This window comes from Dermacentor silvarum, chromosome 9, assembly GCF_013339745.2.
Source record: "Dermacentor silvarum isolate Dsil-2018 chromosome 9, BIME_Dsil_1.4, whole genome shotgun sequence".
Lineage (NCBI taxonomy): Eukaryota > Metazoa > Arthropoda > Arachnida > Ixodida > Ixodidae > Dermacentor > Dermacentor silvarum.
Window position 1 is genome coordinate 56,543,511 of NC_051162.1, and position 17,834 is coordinate 56,561,344.

The window sequence follows — 17,834 nt, forward strand, 5'->3', positions numbered from 1 at the left end:
GCAACAGGCGATGCTCGAGCAGATTCTTTCCCCATAAGTTGGACTTAGTAAACAGAGAATTTTAATGCGATTAGCATTCTTTAGGTACTTCCCTCACTCTCGGGTAGTTATCTATATATCTATCTATTGGTGTCTCAAACGGTTTTTTCGTCAATTTGGGTCCCTGGGCAGTCTATGGCTTAATGGGTCACTGGGCAGTCTGCGGCATCAACCTGGTGTGGCATCAACCTGGTGTGTTATGGAAACCGTGTTCAAAGGTAACAGTCGGGCTAACTTGCGTCACTGTTTATATTGCACTGAATATGCGCCTCTTTCCAACGAACCTCTCTCAGGCCAACCAGGGTCAGTGGCCATGTACAGCACATACACAGTTGGTATGTGCTGGTATGGCAGCGCGTACGAGCCACTCATCGATGAACCTCTTTAACGTCAACTTGGGTCGCCTGTTAATTACAAATGTGTATGTGCTGCTCTTCAGATTAAAAAAAATGACTCTAAAGTTTTACGGTGCTGGATGGAATGGAAACCGCGACATGTAAATCGAGACAAACTTGTCTGAATTCGCACACGCACCAGGCGGACTTCGTGGCGTCACCGCTAGGCGGCGCCGCGTGTCTAGTGGGACGCGCAAAATAGGAGCCTGGCTTCCTGCACTCCTCATATATGATGTATTTGGGAGGTGACAGTATAGCGTGTTGCTGCATTACTTCAATGCTAGTCACATTGACGTTGACATTCATCGTAAGGTGCGTTCTGCATCACTTTTTTTATATAGTCCACTGCCTCAGTGAAAGCAACGCGGAGCAAGTTTGATTCGCCCGTCAAGGTTGCTTAGAGGCTATGACGTTATGCTACTGAGAGCGAGCTCTCGGGTTATATTCCCGGAAACGGCGGCTGCGTTCCCGTGAAGTTGCTTAGAGGCTATGACGTTATGCTACTGAGAGCGAGCTCTCGGGTTATATTCCCGGAAACGGCGGCTGCGTTCCCGTGGAAGGGGAACGCAGAAAACCACCTACTCATCTTGGGGTGCATGTGCGTGAAGATAGGCTTCTGTTGATAATCACAATGATGATTATATATATGGTGACAATATTTATATTTTCCTGCGCCACCACTGCCGACTACTTCTTTTTCGTCATCATCTTCCTGTTATTGCAATAGTATTTACATGGACACTCCAGGCGTACATTCGCTGTCGGTGTGGGTGTCGCCGTGATGCTCCGCGTAAAGTCCAAGGGCGATACTTATGTCCACTGCAGGACAAACGCTACTCCCAGTGATCTCCAATTACACCTGTTCTGCGCTAGTCGACTCCATCTTACAGTGTAAGAAAGGTTTGCACCTTTAGGAGCTTATCTTTCCCCTAAGAAACAAACGGCACGCGCTTGATCACCGTGACATAGCAGTCTTGACAGGAACGCAGAGCTTCCAAGATTGCTAACGCGAGCACTGATGCTGATTATTGTCCGGGGAGAAGATACACCGCAAAGGGTGTAAATTTTTGCGAGATTGTATGCCTGCAAGTTTCGCGATTTCATCACGTCACCTAATGCGCCGGTATAGAACAGCAGAAGTAGCAGTTCTACACTGCCAAATTAGGCTCCTGGCGAACACCGTCATAGTTGGAACCTGTTCGAAGCCAAGCTATCCCGACAACTCCTTCCGCGCGAACCTATGGCGGTGGGTGAACACCCCCGCCATAGTATGCAACTTTACGACGAGGTTCCATATCTCCGGCGTTCACGCTGCACTTAACGGTCAGCGTGAACTCCGGAAGCCGGCGGGCGTAAACCTCGATTACGAAGGTGCGGGAGGAACGGAATTCCTCCGTGAGAGCCCCGATAGAAGAGAACATGCCATTGTTTCTTCACACTCATGTGCCGCCTTCTTTTCTTTTTCTTTAGTGCGGGGGTCCAACGTAATCAAATCAGCCAGGTCGGAGGAATGGTACGCGTGGGCGAGGATGTGGATGTATAGCACGTTCCCGGTTCGATTCCCGGTTATGGAGGCCGTGCTCTGTTACAAGCCGGAGCGCAAGAATCCGCGCGTTTACTACACCACATTGCATCGTATGTAGCTGACCCCCAGAGCTACTGTATTTTTGTGGTCATATTCACGCGTCTATATATATATATATATATATATATATATATATATATATATATATATAATTTGAAGCGTGCGTGGTTTCACCCTTTTCAAAGCTCAGTTTCGCCGCGAACGAAAGCCAGCAATATGCAGTGCAGTTCATGTCGCCACCGAAAATAGGCTTTTCATCGGTGACTAACAACAGACGCGAGTATGACGGTGCTCATTTCGTCTTGTCCAATAGGCAAACTACAGAGCAATGATGTCACGACGGTGCAATGGCGCTGCCGTCTGTTTCAATTTAGTGTCGTGTGAGGGACCTCTCAGCGATGTTAGAGACTATAGCGAAGAGTAATACGCGCCTGAGCTAATTCCTATAGAGCAGGTCGATAACGAAAGACAAGATGTGAACGTTACCTATCGGAAGCAGTGGTGAGGAAATAAAGACAGGATAATTAATCTCTTCCTTTTTCTCACGTCCCCCACTGCAGTTGCTAAACACGTCGTGACCTAACGCTGCCAACATTGTTAGTCTCGATGAAAATATGGCTTCTCCGTGAGGCGAAGAAAGGTTATCTAGTGACAACTTTAGAACAAATGCTACAATAGGTGTTGACAAAATGCTAATTTTGTTAGAGCAACACGGATTCACATAAAACGGTCCCCACACCTCTCCGGCGGCTATTTCGCCTAGAGGAGTATATACTAACATTTATATATAACTTCTTCGTGTCAGTAAATGGTAGTTATGCCCCTTTTTTATTTCTGATGATAACGGTGCACTTATCACACTTGTCAACACCATTTCATCCAGAGCTGGCGTTGATAGCACACCACACAACAAGAGCTGCCTCGGTGGTATGGAGTTACTTACCTCGGCCATTGGTCAGAGGCAACAGTCCAACACCAGCCTGATCTAATTATTTTATCTAACCTGATATTTATTACCATATATTGCGGTAGAGGGAACGCAATGCTTTTATACTGGTCGTTTCACACAAATTCGCATACAATGCGGCAGGCCTGTGCTACTGAGTTCACACTTGTAGCTTCCTTGCCAAGGAGTCTCACAACATGCGTATATATCTTGGAACATAACTTTCAAACGAATTGAATTTTACGCTGTTTATTGATTTCACTGAAGCCCTTATTCACAAAGAGCTCATACGCTAGAATGTTTCGTAAGAGTCAATGCTAGCCCATCCTGTTGCTAGGCGCAGGATGAGGAATTTCCGCCAGCCTGTAGAAACGAAAAGTTTTCTGAATTCGGCCCAAGAATCTCCGAAAGCAATTTATTGAAACGACGCCTAAAGACGCTAAGTTGAGGATGAGTAATCGAATCATGAATTGGAATGTTAAAATTTGATATTGAAAAAAAATTACAAAAAATTTGAAATGAAGATATTTCTGACTTCAGTTCTGTGTCACTCTTCCTCGCCAATTTCATATCGCAGACAATTCACCGGATGTTTTGCCCCTGGACTCTGGAGTTTCTCTTTTTCTATTAGTACGTACTTTCAGACCCTACAATTTTTCCTCTTTCAATCTAAATTAAAATTAATATCTTGAATTTGTTGACAGTCATGCACTCAGCTTTTCGTATACCATGAATTCAGAAAATGCAAATTAACAAACAAGATAGTTTACAGCAGCAAGTATGGGCTTATCGAAGTAATAATTTGCGTTTTCACAAAATTCGGCCTGTACAGCATAAAAGCTGCCATTTTATTGGCGATGGGCTTGTTAACATTAATGCAGGCAGTTATGGCAAACGTTGCGCTAAAACTAGATGAATGGGAACAGCTCCCTTGATGAAAGCCCAGCGTCAGCGTGTTTACGCTCGAGCACGTGTCGACAGAACGAACGCTCGGAACTCACGGATTCAGGTTCACGCCGCCTTTGCCGTCGCGATACATGGCCTCGGATGAGCGCGTGCTGGCGTTTCTGTCTTTTCCTTTCCGCTTGTTCCACAATGGGACGACTCACGTGCCCAGAAACATGTACGCGCAAACGGTGTCGTCGGTGAACGTGAAAGTGCTGCAGTGCTGGCCTAGTGCCCGAACGCGCCGCGAAGAACGCGCCACGGCGCTAGCGTCGCACCGCGGGGCTTTCTTGCCATTGGTCGGCCGTCGGCGACCAATCGCGAGGAGTCGCGGCGGTCCCTTCAAAATGCGCTCCCCGTCGTTGGTGCCGCCGGAACGTGCTCGAAACATCGCAGCGCCGTGCGCACTGACAGGCGAGATATGTGTGGTTGCTTGGAGCAAACAGCCGTCATTTTTTTTTAGTGCGCGGGGTGATATGTTCTCTCGCGTCACATAACTTCACAGATAACCGCACAAGCGCAAAAAATTCCGCTACAACTCGCAGAAGCGCGCGTGTCATCTGTACAGATGCAAAACGCCGAGCAAGGATTTCTGCAGACAAGCCATATATAGTGCTATATTTGCGGATTTAGCTATGCTGCGGTTCAGGGGTAAAACCTCGTTTATTTTTTTTTCGCCCGCTTGTAACGTAGGACAGGACAGTCCTCGGCAAATGCCACACCGGACATCCTGTTCATCATTTCGTTCTGTCCTGGTTTCGGTAGATATTGGTGATTCCAGAGGACCTTCGCGATCTCTTTCGAGGATAACTGGGAATACACGCAGCACGGGCGGAGGAGAGCAACGCGCCATGTTCAGTTTGGCCATGTTTATCTCGCGTCCGTATTATTCTGCACAAAACAGGAAGCCAAGGGGCTTTCGAGTGTAGCAGCATAACACTGAATCAGCGCGAGGACGGTCGCGGGCACAGAAGACAGGTAGCGTTGACTCGCGGTCACAGTTTTCAAAACAGCTGTGTTTGGCCCACGTGCGGACGTAGAACATGTTGGTTCACGGCCATTTGCGGCTTGTTCGTAGCGTGCGACTGGTTGTAAGTAGAACGACACAGCTCACACTGCGCAGCGTTCATGTATTTTTAAGTATTCTTTTGTTCGGTACTGAACCTTAGCCCTAAGACCGTACCATTTCCCGAAGTTCCATAAAAAGTGCTGTCATCATGCGCTGCCATAAAGATTTTCTTCGTACACAAGGAAACAATTACAGCGCTTGCCTCTTGCTCCTTAGTGCTCGTGAACAAATACTGTAAGCTTCAACACACGCCAGCTGCTGCTGGAGGCAGTTTCGAGAAATGCCACTAGGAGCGCTACGACGTAAAGCTATTCCCCAAACGGTTTTTATTCCATTTATGCAATCACCCTCCACGATTGGTGAAACACTTCTCGGGCCACCCCCACTTAGCCGGTCTGTGCCGCGACGTCGCGAGAACCGCGATAACTCCCCATATGACATGGCGTGTGCACACTCATTATGCATGATTAGATAGCACTTAAAAATACATTCATTTCCGATTCTACGCCTTTCTCATCATTAGCCTTCCGCGATTCGTCCAAATGTTTTCGAGTTCCACCCACTTCTCTGTCACGGGACGTCACAGAACGGCGTAAATTCACCACGTCAAAGTGACATGTACGCATTAAAGATGCATTAGTATGCCGAAAAAAACTGAAGTTTTTGGTATAGCCAGCGACTGCCCCGTTTCGATAGGAGTAGAAGATCGCTGCCAGCCAATCACTCCTGCACTGGCTACTCGGAGCTGCCAGGGAGAATGGATTTATTTGCGTATAATAGTAATTTTTGCAGGGCAGTATAACGTTGTTGAGCCCTTTCGACACGTATAAGACCTCGTTCTGAAAACTTTTCTTCGTTGAGGATCCGTTCTAGCGGCATTTTTATACTACCTTTGCACACAGCGGCGATTTTCGACCATCCACCGAACGCTAAGTAAAGGGAAGCGGGCCAATCGCAGATTCGCGGTCCACCCTCCTCCCCCAGTTATCTACTTTCACTGCGCTAGTTCTGCACCACCGAAACCCTCTCTACATCTACTCGTTCCTCTCCTCTTGTCAATCAATTAAATAAGAAGAATCTGTCAAGGTACGCAATGCTATTCACTTCGAAAGCAAAGAAAACTGACCATTTCCAAACGAGTAGAGTTTTTCATTGAGCTTTCCCAATAACGCTGCTAGTCACCGCCCGGTGCTTGCGTCAGCGGTTACGTAAATTTGACGCCAGGGAATTGGAACACAAACATACTAAGGCGAAAGCCTTGGGTGTCTATGTTGGCGTATACCTTGGCGGTGACTTTCGCGAGACCGCGCCGTGACGAAAAAATGGCCGACGTCGCAAAAATGCTGGGATTGAGGTTACATTTCTCAGACAGCTTCCTGTAGACAAAGTAAAGTAGTGACTCTGAAAAAAAAATTGGGCACATTTCGCTCGGGCTGGGAATCGAACGGGGTGGTGTGCGACGAGCACGCTTCCCTGAAGCCACTGCTGCTCCACGGTTCTGGCTTACTAAAGGTGTGCCTATTGCGTGCGTGATTGCACAAGTCACGTCGCAGCCATCTCGCTAACTGAAGGTGTGGCCTAGTGCGTGCACTAACATGCTGCACTTTAGGTACTACTTTAAGTGGCGTTCAGGGTGCACTTCCCATTGTACTTCTCAGACGTGTACTTCCCATTGCGGCTACACTCTAAAAACAGTTGCACCCTTTGGGGTGCATTTTTGCCACACAACAATAATCGTCATCTGTCTTGCTTGCGTTTCCTATCTTGAAAACTCTGCACTTGCTACTTTCCTGTCGAGAACGCTGTGTCACGCTGATAACGCTCTTGTCGTTCGTGACCGAGAAGTGCCGGGCGCACAGCGTTAATGAAAGGAAAGCCACGCAAGTCAGATGACGATTATTGCTCTGTGGCAAAAATACGCCCCAAAAAGGGTGCAACTGTTTTTAGAGTGTAGTTATGTCTTGCAAGAAGCCTAGCGCGATTGTATTACCGAGGAGCTGTTTGTTTGTTACAGAGGAGCTGTTCGTTTGTTACAGAGGAGCTGTTTGTTCGTGACACACGGACCGTCAGTCCGTGTGTCACGAACAAAACCTCGCTGGGCGATGACGTCACCTACGTTACCTAGCAACCACCTCGCGGAGCGGCGTGTGCTTCGCCTCCTCTCCGTGCCGTGCACATGTTGCCTTGACATCGGACGTTAAGGAGAGGGAAGCAGAACATAGCGCGCAGCGCGCTCAATGCTCGGGAGAAAGAAAGAGAGCAAGACAGAGAGAAAACACTGTAGCAGCACCAACGAGGCAACGCGCACAGCTGCTGCCTACGGCGTCCGCGTTTCCCCGTTTCCCCGCGTTCGCGCCGAACGCGCACGGTGTCTGTGACTGCAACAGGCGCCTCTCGGGGCGGCTCGGCAGGCTTCGACCAGCCTCACCCCGGCAAGTGGGGAGGCGCAGCCTGGCCGTGACGTCACCGGGGAGATAAAGCTCGGAGCCACCGCGACGGCGGCAGAACTCTCGTTGACTTTGGGGCGAGTACATGTAGCCTTGACATGGGACGACCAAAGAAGATCCGGACACCCGAAGAAGCAGCCGCTCATGTTGAAGCGCGTCGCGCGGCCGAGCGAGAATCTGCGCGTCGGCAGCGAGCCGATTCGGAATACCGTACCTATCAGCGCTTAGCATTTCCTAGGAAACCTAAGCCAAGCCTAGTAAAACCTGGAAGAAGCTAGGTCGATCACCAGCTCCGCTATTTACTCGAGCCTTGCAGCACTAGGCAAGCTGCCCAATTTTTACATAATGCATTACCAATATGCCTTTTCAAAGAAGTCTAACCTCGATTGTATAACGTCATGTGCTACCAAATGTGCAGCAGGCTTTCGCCTTCTTTTGTTACAAAAGTGTAACATCGGCCGAACGTTTTGGAATAGCTTTATGTTATAGGGCCGTAGGTCTGTTTTCCTCGACACAGAGCACTACGCAAAAAAAAAAAAAAAAAATATGCCATTGGTAACATCTTCACGTGTCCTCGCCATGATACTGAAACGAGCGTGATTGTTTTAAACGGATCGATTTGATAACATTATTTCACCAAACTACACTTTGCGTGATGATAAGATTTACGTTTATGGGCTTCCAAAACACCAGCCGAACGTTATGTTGTGTATTACAGCGATGCGTCAAGTTGAGAGCCTACATACGGGATCTATTGCAGACACCACGATTCTGTACAGAAGAGCAGGGTAAATAAAAAAATGAAAATCTGCCAGCGTTGCATGTGGTGTTTGACGTGCACAGCAAGGTTAACTCGCCAATATGTCTGTACTGTATGCACAACTTAGGGTGTGTGTAATACGTGCGACGTACGGTAAAAAGAGAAGAAGAAAAGAAGAGCGAAGGGAGGCTTGTAAAACCAAAATGACAGATTGAAATGAAGAAAGCAGTGATTAAGAAAAATGAAGTTGATAGACAGTAGTTGTCAGTACGAACTGCACTAACGGCAGGCAGGAGCGCTGCATCTTTAGCCAAGTAAGCGAGCGATGTTTCGTGCTGTGCTCGCGAATATTCCGAGTGAAGCGTACATCACTGTACGCTTGACTGATACAGTTAAAAATAAAATAATGACCCACTGAGACAGCAGAAATCAATGAAAAATACCAGGCACCTACATACACATTGTGACTTGTGCCATCCTACGGCGAATTGTCCTTACTCTCGTCTATGACTTCTTTTTTGAATGCCCAGGAATTTAGCGTGCTCGCAATTTGTTTCTTGCGCGCATTCTTTTTGTACGACACCTTGCGTCCGTCTCCTATAATAAAGCGAACAGGAGAGAAAAGTTCCCTCCAACAACGAGGTTAGGGAACTGTGATTCGAACCCCTCGGCGAGCCTGAGAAAAACTTTGCTTATGTGACAACGGTGGAACTGTTGTCACGTAAGCGATCATTTGCGTACGAAATCCATACGTAAGCCCCCACACAGTTATGCCACATTAAATGAATAGATAAAGCTAAAATACGCAGTTTATGTTCATGTATAGTAGCACAGGCACTTTGCAACAAGTTAGTGCAGAAATAAGTCTGGCGATTACGTTAAGGACGTTTCTCATGCTCCCTACATGTTTCACTGCCTATGAGAGCCACTAGGGAGTATCGTAGGCTTAAGTGCGTTAGATATACTCGCAGTTTCAAACTTTCAGCGAAAGAGTGCCAACTGCTAGTTTGCCAGTGTTTTAGAATTTTTTTAGTTAGGAAGCTTTGTTTGTGCCGATCTTCAATGTATCTATTATTACGGTATTATTTTCCATGCTGGGAATAAAGTGGAGCAAGGTGGCAAGTTAATAAAAAAGCTACAGAATATCAGAGAATTGTCTCCTAATGCGTAGCATTCTTTGACTATGCTTAGTTTTTGCTTTTCTTTCACAAGTTTCCGTTGGCCCACCTCAATAACACCAAAATTTAGGTTGGCATACCCACATATCACCTCCAAATTCAGGTTGGGCCAACCCTATATCATTCCCAAATTTAGGTTACCCCCCCCCCCCCCCCAATTTAAGTTGACCCACCCTAGCCCCATGTATTCTTTATAAACGCCCTATGTATTGCTATGGGAAAGGTGTCATGCTTTTTGGGTTACTGACCGGATTTTGCCACCAAAATTGTTGGGGTAATCGCCAAAGAATGCTGTGCATTAAAAGGTACGCCTATTTTCATGCTTCTCTTGAACTCCTTGTAGTGGTGGACCCGGGTGGGCACGATGCAACTACACTCCGTCTCACAAGTCATTTGGAGCACTGTTGAAGCTGCGGGACTGTTTAGCGAATAGGAAGACCGAATGCCCCTCCAGATGTGTTCATCCGCGCTTCGTCGTCTTGTCACAGCCACCGTAGTTTAGGTATACGACGTGCATGCACAAAGGTTCAAATATGTCACGTATCGTTGTAACGTATCATGTACAAGGCAAAAATAAAAATCTATAATCCCACCAATAGCCACACATCTATGCCCGGAACTATATTCCTCTGCGCAAGTCTATTGCCGGTGTGGCCCTCACACCTTCAGTAGTGCGGCAAATGACTTGTTAGGTGTGACCATTTTTAAGTGTATGACATTTTTAAAAATCGCCTGTGGCAGACAGCAAAATTCTTTTCATTGAGCTGGATTGTTCGTAGAGGTAGACATTACTAGCACGAGAAATCGACACACATATGCAACTAATTAACGAATGTTTACTTGTAAACGTTTTGAATTCTTTGCTTTACGTTAACTATTGCAATTTAGAAGTTGTAGCCGGTGGGCTTGCAAGCGGTATCCACATGATATGAATTTCCAGGATGACACCAGTTTCGATATTATTTCTCAAAGTATGGGACGAAATATATGGGCATTCCAGTTGCTTTTGTGCTTGAGTGCATAAAATAATGTTTTGATAAAAAAGTAAGTGTGACAATAGTGAAATTTTACGGTAATTTTGATGGCCCGTATCTCCAAACTTGTGTCGTTCTGGAAATTATTTCTAAGTGAAAACGCCTTGCAAACTCACCGGCTACTAATCATAAATTGCCATATGTGCCGTACAGTATTTAATTAGAAATTTTATTAGTGAATAATTGGTAATTAGTTGAATATGCGTTTCGATTTCTCGTGCAAGTAATGTCCGCCTGTCTGAATGATCGAGCTCTAGTATTCGAATTATGTTATCGGCAATAGGCGATTCTAAAAATTTCATAGAACTTTAAAAATGGTCACTTAGTATATACGACGCTGCACTGCTAGGTAGAGCAGTATGCGAGTATATACAAGGTTATGCAAGTATAGATGAGGTTATGCATTCACTCTATGCAAATAATGACGCGTAATGACACAATTCACGGTGTGAATTGTGCCGGGAAAAAAGTCGCAGTTTTACCCGAAAGACGAAGCATCGATCGCGATAGCAAATTAGTAGACAGATATATATACAAAGTAAGGAGAGTTGTTTTCTCGGGCGTAGAAACTTTTAAACATATGCACATTAACAAAATTAGCAAGCATGGTGTCACACGCGCACAAGCAAACATGAACGCATCGCACTCGATGACCGCGGAAACTCGCTGTCAAAACGCTGGAGTGAGTCAGCGCGGCAGCAGCAGCGAGCGAATTGAGTTTTGTGCCGGCGCTCGCATCAATGCGATCTTAGCCGCGAAGACACAGGGAGGGCGGACTCTGCCCACGCCGCAGATGGCTGTCAAGATACAGACGCGCGGGCGGGCGGGGCCCCTCCACCTGCCCACCCTCCCCGCGGACCCTTCCGGCTCGGCGGAAGCACGCTGCGGCAGTAAAGTGAGGCCCCTCCCCCTCCCTACCATTCTACCGGAGGGTTGTGCGCGACTAGAAGACTGCGTGCTTCCTTCCCGCTTTCCGCCCTCGCGTGCGCGAGCCGCGATTTCCGGCTCACCGTCGCATGATTTCACTCGCACATAGAGCGGACGGCGCACGGCGACGATGTTATCGCCCGTGGACTTTATACTGAATCTCACGGCGACGACGACGGCAGAAATGCGCCTGGAGTGTCCATGTAATTGCTCTCGCAATAAAAAGAAGGAAGCCTAACAAGCGCCCTGTTTTTATTTGTGCTGAAGCCTTTCTCACGCTCTCAACAGGCGTGAAACTATACAAACCATAGAGGCGCAGACACCTAACGCCACCTAAACACACAGATGTGAAACAGCGTATAGCAGCAGCTGCCAGAGACACTGCTCCATTCTGCATTGGTCATTGCCTGATTCTGTGCAGTACCAGTCGGACGTGCTGCTATTTTCGGGGCTCATTACAAGGCTTTGTGATGTTTTATGGTGCTGTGGATGAACTAAAACTGTTTTGGGATGCATTGAAGTGCGTTTTTGCTGTTTGCGGTTACTTTTTGTGAGCGTTTTGTGTAGGAATGACCTGTCATTTTACGGTGTTCTGTTTCGTTTTCTTTTAGCGTCATTATCACACCGCGATCTTCACAAGGACGGGCCCCATGTTTGCACCGCCAATAATAGATTTTGGCGGACTTTCCTCGTCATTGCACTGACTACTTAATTTTCGTGAGCGTAACTCTACACAGCGTAATTTTAGTGACGCAGCTGTCACGGAAAACAAAAACAGTTGTTTCTTTTCGTAGACCACGGATGGCGTGAGAAAATTTTTCAACAGTTTGTTTGGCGGCCGATTGTGACTCGCGTCACTAATCTAGCGGGCTGAATGATATGATGCCAGCACAGCGCGAGCTACTTGCTGAGCTGCCGTGAGGTCTGTGCTTACTTGCACTTGCGTGAGCACGCGGTGAGACAGAAAATTGTCAATTGATGAAGCAACCTCTCGCTTCCATAGCTTATATTGAGAGCATACTCTTTCCCACAAGACAGAAAAGGACGGCATGGAGAAGTTGAAACGCAGTGTGCTCAGACCACAGTATTACCTTTTGCACCCTGTCCTTTCCCTGTCATTTTAGGGTGTTGGCATATGCATATCTGTCATAGATGATTGGTCCATTCAGAGTGTCATAAATTATTTACATTTTATTGGTACTAATCACTTTCAATGGACTCCGGGAGACTTATTTCTGAATCTTGAGTAACCGCATCAATGACTACACGTTAGAACACTTCAGGTGTGCAATTGCACGGTGGCGGTGGTCATTGAGGTGTTTCGTTGTTTTTTTCCAACTAGTTGAATTAACGGTAATCTGGAACCTTTACATTAAAAAAAGTATTGAACCGCTTGTGTTTGAAACGATGAAGTTTCACGTGCTGAGCAGTCGGTCGACTGCGTGATTGGAGTAATGTTACACTCGTACTCATTTGTATTGTGCGTTATTTTATTTGTTCTTCCGTGCGATATTTCGTTTACATTAAGAGGGCGCGGCCTTGGTTTGTTTTTAGCTCAGCAAAATGGCAAAATTGAACACAATTTCCTCATTAGGCGATGGGGTTAAACCTCATCCATTGCACATCAATTCGTGCAAGAACCGATTGATATTTGACTTGTGAACATGACATACGTATTCCTATGTCCTGAACCCTGAAGCACAGGCGAGTGGAGTAACTAAGAGAGTTTTGGACGGTCCAGGAGAAATGGTTTCATAACTCTGCATACTTCGTTAAAAATTCATCTGGATGAAAGCTTGTACTTCGATTTAGATTGTTATGTCTCCCTCTCCGTTTAGTGTCCCTGCAGCCTTACGCACTATAGTGCCGCCACACCCAATAACTGCGAGTCAGCTCTGCTGGAAAGGACAACATAGCATAAGCGAACACTGGCAGTCAAGCCAAATTTTGAAATTTCCCGTTCACCGGCGTAAAAATTAACGATGGAATGACATGTTAACCTGTTAATGCAAGACCGACTATTTACCCCCTGGGTGCCTTCTCAGCGCCATACCGATAAGTGCATAGAACGACGGTGTATCTAATCTACGCTAGTAGACACAAAAGTAGTGCACGCGAAAACTTGCCAATTTACTGGATTGGAGCATAATGGTTACGACCCGCGCAACTCGACAAAACATTTTCCAGACGCCGGCAAACTTAAACAACGGCGAGGAGGCACATTCTCGCTCTCGCAGGTTACTTTGTATTACTAGCGATGCATCAGGGAACACGGAAGAAGGTGGCATGCAACGACCAAAGCCGAAGGTTTCAATTTCCGTGACTCTTTGATTTCACACTTGTGACGCTGAAACAACGTACACCTACATTCCCGAAAAGAAGCTTCCCGAACTCACCCAGAATCCTGAGATAATCGCCCCGAACAAGCATCGACGTGAGGCGGCTTGCTGTTGAACGACTCAGTCCGCGGGCACACCATTCTACAAGAGTTCAGGGTGCGGTCAAGTTCACGGCACTGTCTCAATGGGTTGCCGTTGGGCGTTCCGGAGGCGTCGCTATAACGACGTCTTCGGCTGCAGCGAAATGGCGCCGGTACAATAGAGTCTGCGCCGTGGTCGGCGACCAGAGAGACACAAGTTGAGCGCCGTTATGATCACCAGGACGAACAGCGGCGTACGTGAAATCATGAGCGAGCGCACCAGCTGCACATTGCAGACGACTTGTGTGGAATGGGACGTGACTCCCCGTTGTAGGAATTTCTTCTCTTTGTGAACCGCATCGAGTTTTATTTATTTATCCGCGGTCCCGAATCACCCCCTCCTCTCCCGCTGTTCTCCTCGTCCACCTGGCCAACGAGAACACGTGCGTGGAAATTGTCCGCGCGGTGGAATCCCAGGAAGGCGGCGGCGTGTGATGAAACAGCGAGCCAGTCACAATTCAGGGTCGCCGCGCAGGCTTCCAGAGCAGACAGGCTCGCGAGACCTGTTGTCAATCCAACTTCGCTGCCTCCCGCCAGTTGCTGCGCCGTTATCTCTCGCGTGCCTCTCGAGAGAACAAGCAAAAGAATAATTAGCGCGCGCGAAGCAGCGTTCCAATGCCTGCATCCCTCCCTCCGGCCTCAGACCCCCCCCTGTCGCTCGCATTTCCTCCGTGCTTGAAGACGTGCCAAGTGACGTTGGCGGTGCCGTCGACGTTAACGCCGGTGACAGCTCGAAAACCAGTTTTTAACTAGCATACAACAAAAAGGCGTTCGGTTGAAAGCCCAGCAAGCAGAACACGGATTGAAAGCGAAGGCCTGTGCTAGTACCCGTAGAAGGCTAGCAGGAGTGGCGTTTTCTGGCTTGTATGATGTGATACAATCTCCAGCCTTTCTGTTTCCGGCTTCTGAAGAGGTCTTGCATACCATTGCAGTTTCTCCAGGTTAGAGATAAACTGCGCACGGGACGCCGCAATTGCTTAGTGGATGTATAAAAGATAGGGGTTCAAACGAATAGATGTCATTTCCTCGCTCGCGTCATAGTGTGTCTGAGCAGTGTAAACGCCGTGGTGTCCTGAGAACTCAACACAAATTTGTAACATTATGGGACACAGCACACCTATTGTGTGGAGCCTGACATCACAAACCCTTTAGTCGTTTGGATGAGCAACCTTGCGACTTCGGCGTGTTGGTTGTTCATCGCTTTGCGGTGAACAATGCAAAATTTTGAGAAAGATGATGTTAGGCGCAAAACAGCGCTGAGTGTGTTTGTCCTTTTCGTCAGACTCTTGCACAGGAGCGGACACCGTCTTCACACACCACTGTAGTGTAGGCTGTCTTTGTCGCCTCCGTTCACTTCTTTCGCTGTTTCCCTGTAATGCTCTAACGTTAACTGCCACGCTTAAACGTGTAAGAAAGCAAAAGCCATGACATATGATCCTTTGGAAATTTTGTCAAGTGACCGTTCAAAACTCATGAATTTTGATATCTTCCTTGGGTGCGCAGTTGTAATTACTGTCGTTGCCTATAACGCATGACACGTAACCTTGAAATGGGATTGGCCAATTATACACCTGAAATGTTCATTATTTTGGTATTAATATTCAGAAATTTGTAGCAGCGAATAAAAAAACCTAATGCCGAAAATTTAAGCCTTCCAAATATTTGCTGTATAATGCGCAGGAATTTTTGTTCCATTTCGGTTCCATAGGGCTCTGTTTAGAGTCTCTTTTCACTTCTCATATACCTGCGCAAAGAAGACGGTTTTGATAAAGCGTCGAAGGTTCCTCCTAACTGATCCAGTGGACTGGGCACTACTGGGAAGACATTGAACTTTTACGCCACATACAAATTATCACGCTACCTACACAAAATCCAGACTTAGATCACACCGCAGATATTCAGCGCTTCTATCGACATTGTTCCAGGACCTAGAGGGTGAACAACCTGCTGTAGCCAGCATGACACATGGTAAGCAAGGTATTAAATATGCCATCGCTCGCGCGCTTCGCCAGTTCACGGCAAGTACAGCTCAAGCCAATGTTACTGAGTCATTCCTGAAGCCACCCGTTTGCATTGTCCATCAACGTCCCAAAGGTGAAGGACATGCTTGCCGATGAAAAACGTGTGGGCTGGGGCGAAGCCTTTCCTTCTGTTACTTGTTATTTTTGTGTACATTTTCTCGGGTAACTTGTCCTACAGCAAAACGCCAGCACGGCTACAAAAATTTTCTTCTTAGTGGCAATATAAAGAACAACATTACAATTTGTTTAGTCTAGTGAAATATTCTTTCATAACTCTTCTTTAGCTCCTTAGTTGAAGCACTTGACGTTGCGGCGATGCAGTGTAGAAAGATCAGCTCGGCTTCGCCAGTCTTAAATTTTTCATCTGTTCTAGCTTGCCAAGCCTGTGCTCACGGTAGGAGTGTCATTTTTGCTATTGCGTAATGGCACTAAACTTGTCTACGCCATCTTAATATTTCGCGTCAGGGTCCCTCAAGCAACTTTACCGAATGTTCGCTGAGAATGACGTTGTCGCGACATCGACAAATGATGGGCCCGAAGAATGTCGCCACAGGTTTGAACCACACCTACCGAAAAACTCTGCACTCGACAATATGCGGCAGTAGTGAAAACCTCTATTATTTCCAAATGGTCAATTTGGTCTTCGCGTTCCACACCGCAGAATGAAAATGAGAATAGAAAACAGCCCTGAGCAATACAGATGGCAGCAACCAACAGAAGTTGCAAGAAAGACAGAAGGACTATCTCGTCATAACAAAAGTCTTTATGCTCGCATCTTCGCAACGTCGCATCTTCATTCACGTGGTACTATAGAAGTAACCTTGGTTTCGCAAACGCATGTAAACCTTTCTCCTCGCTAATTGCGGGAGATAAGCCATGTCCACGTAATCACGGCCCTTCTAGAGGCCCATCGGCGCAGTCTCGCGCGCGTCGACAACATTCTTCGCCCTCCTCTCGCGTCCCGATAACGTGAGCAGCGGAAATGAATGAAGCTCTTTGACGGGCTAACGTGCTGAGGCTCTTACGCGAAGCATTACACTCCTATCTCTTTCCTGTCTCACTTTTGCAGATTCCGCTGTCAACAACATGCCGTGAGAGCCAAGATGCTAACGTCAGTGCGCGCATTCCGAAGTTACGCTGAACCCATTCAAATTCCTTTCATTTTGTTTCCTGCAATGCTCGTCAAGAATTTATGGCCGGGCTTCTAGTCTTTGCATTCTCAGTAGAGACTTGCTTGCTCGCCAAGAAAATGGAGCAGTGGTGTTACCCACACAAGTGACCGTGCTTACGCATTGGTACACATTACCCTGTTGATTTGTAGCTAAAGTTGTGATAAAGGGAACGGCAATTTGGGCTGCCCGGTTGGCAGCACGTGTCGACCTCTAGAAAAAGAAATTAATCAATAAGTACATTATTATAAAAAAAACAAGCACAAGGTTGGTCGAACCATGGTTCCGCCTGGATGAAGTGTAGTGACAAGGGGACTTGTCGTAAAGGCGGAGACAAATGCTCTTACCGAAAGCTCCATTGAAGTATCCCTTGTTTGACAAACGTTGATTACTTAGTCTCCATCTCCCTGTTAAGCGCAGTCATCTTTCGATCAGTGTGATGAGTCTTTTAGTTTGCACAGATGTATGTCAGTGGTTCGCAATATCGCATAGTGGGTAATTGAGTAACGCGAAAAATACCAGTGTAACCTTAACCACAACCAGTATAAGGATCAGTACAAGAAAAACAACAGACGTGAGCGCAACGACGCCAATGCGTTTGCGTGACTCTGCTGATAGTGAATACATGTCCTCAACTGCTTTCCCTGGTTAAGTGAACATTCTTCATGCCGGGGCTTCAAATTTAACCCCGTCATCGACCGTGCCTCGCATCTGTTGCCGACTTTATCTCTTTGTCTGCCGAGAGCACTGCACATACTATTTTCTTATCTATTCCGACTCTGCGAAGCGGTAGTACCTTTACGCAGCCGTAGTCTGCATTGCGCTTCACCTGTGCAAGGT

At 47.0% G+C, this 17,834-nt stretch overlaps 1 protein-coding gene across 5 annotated transcripts in view; it reads right to left on the bottom strand.

Annotated features, from left to right (window-relative positions):
• The window catches only part of LOC119465260 (solute carrier family 26 member 6), a 255,292-nt gene that overhangs the window by 34,541 nt on the left and 202,917 nt on the right, over nucleotides 1-17,834 (bottom strand). Inside the window, exon 1 of one of the 5 annotated variants that reach the window (XM_037726058.2) lies at nucleotides 13,722-14,081. The exons of 3 other annotated variants lie outside the window; for them this stretch is intronic. In XM_037726058.2, the coding sequence (XP_037581986.1) occupies nucleotides 13,722-13,804 (83 nt within the window). In that variant the 5' untranslated portion in view covers nucleotides 13,805-14,081. Of the gene's footprint in view, nucleotides 1-3,966; nucleotides 4,132-13,721; nucleotides 14,082-17,834 lie in introns of those variants that run through there. One more of the 5 variants, XM_037726059.2, reaches the window with a different exon arrangement.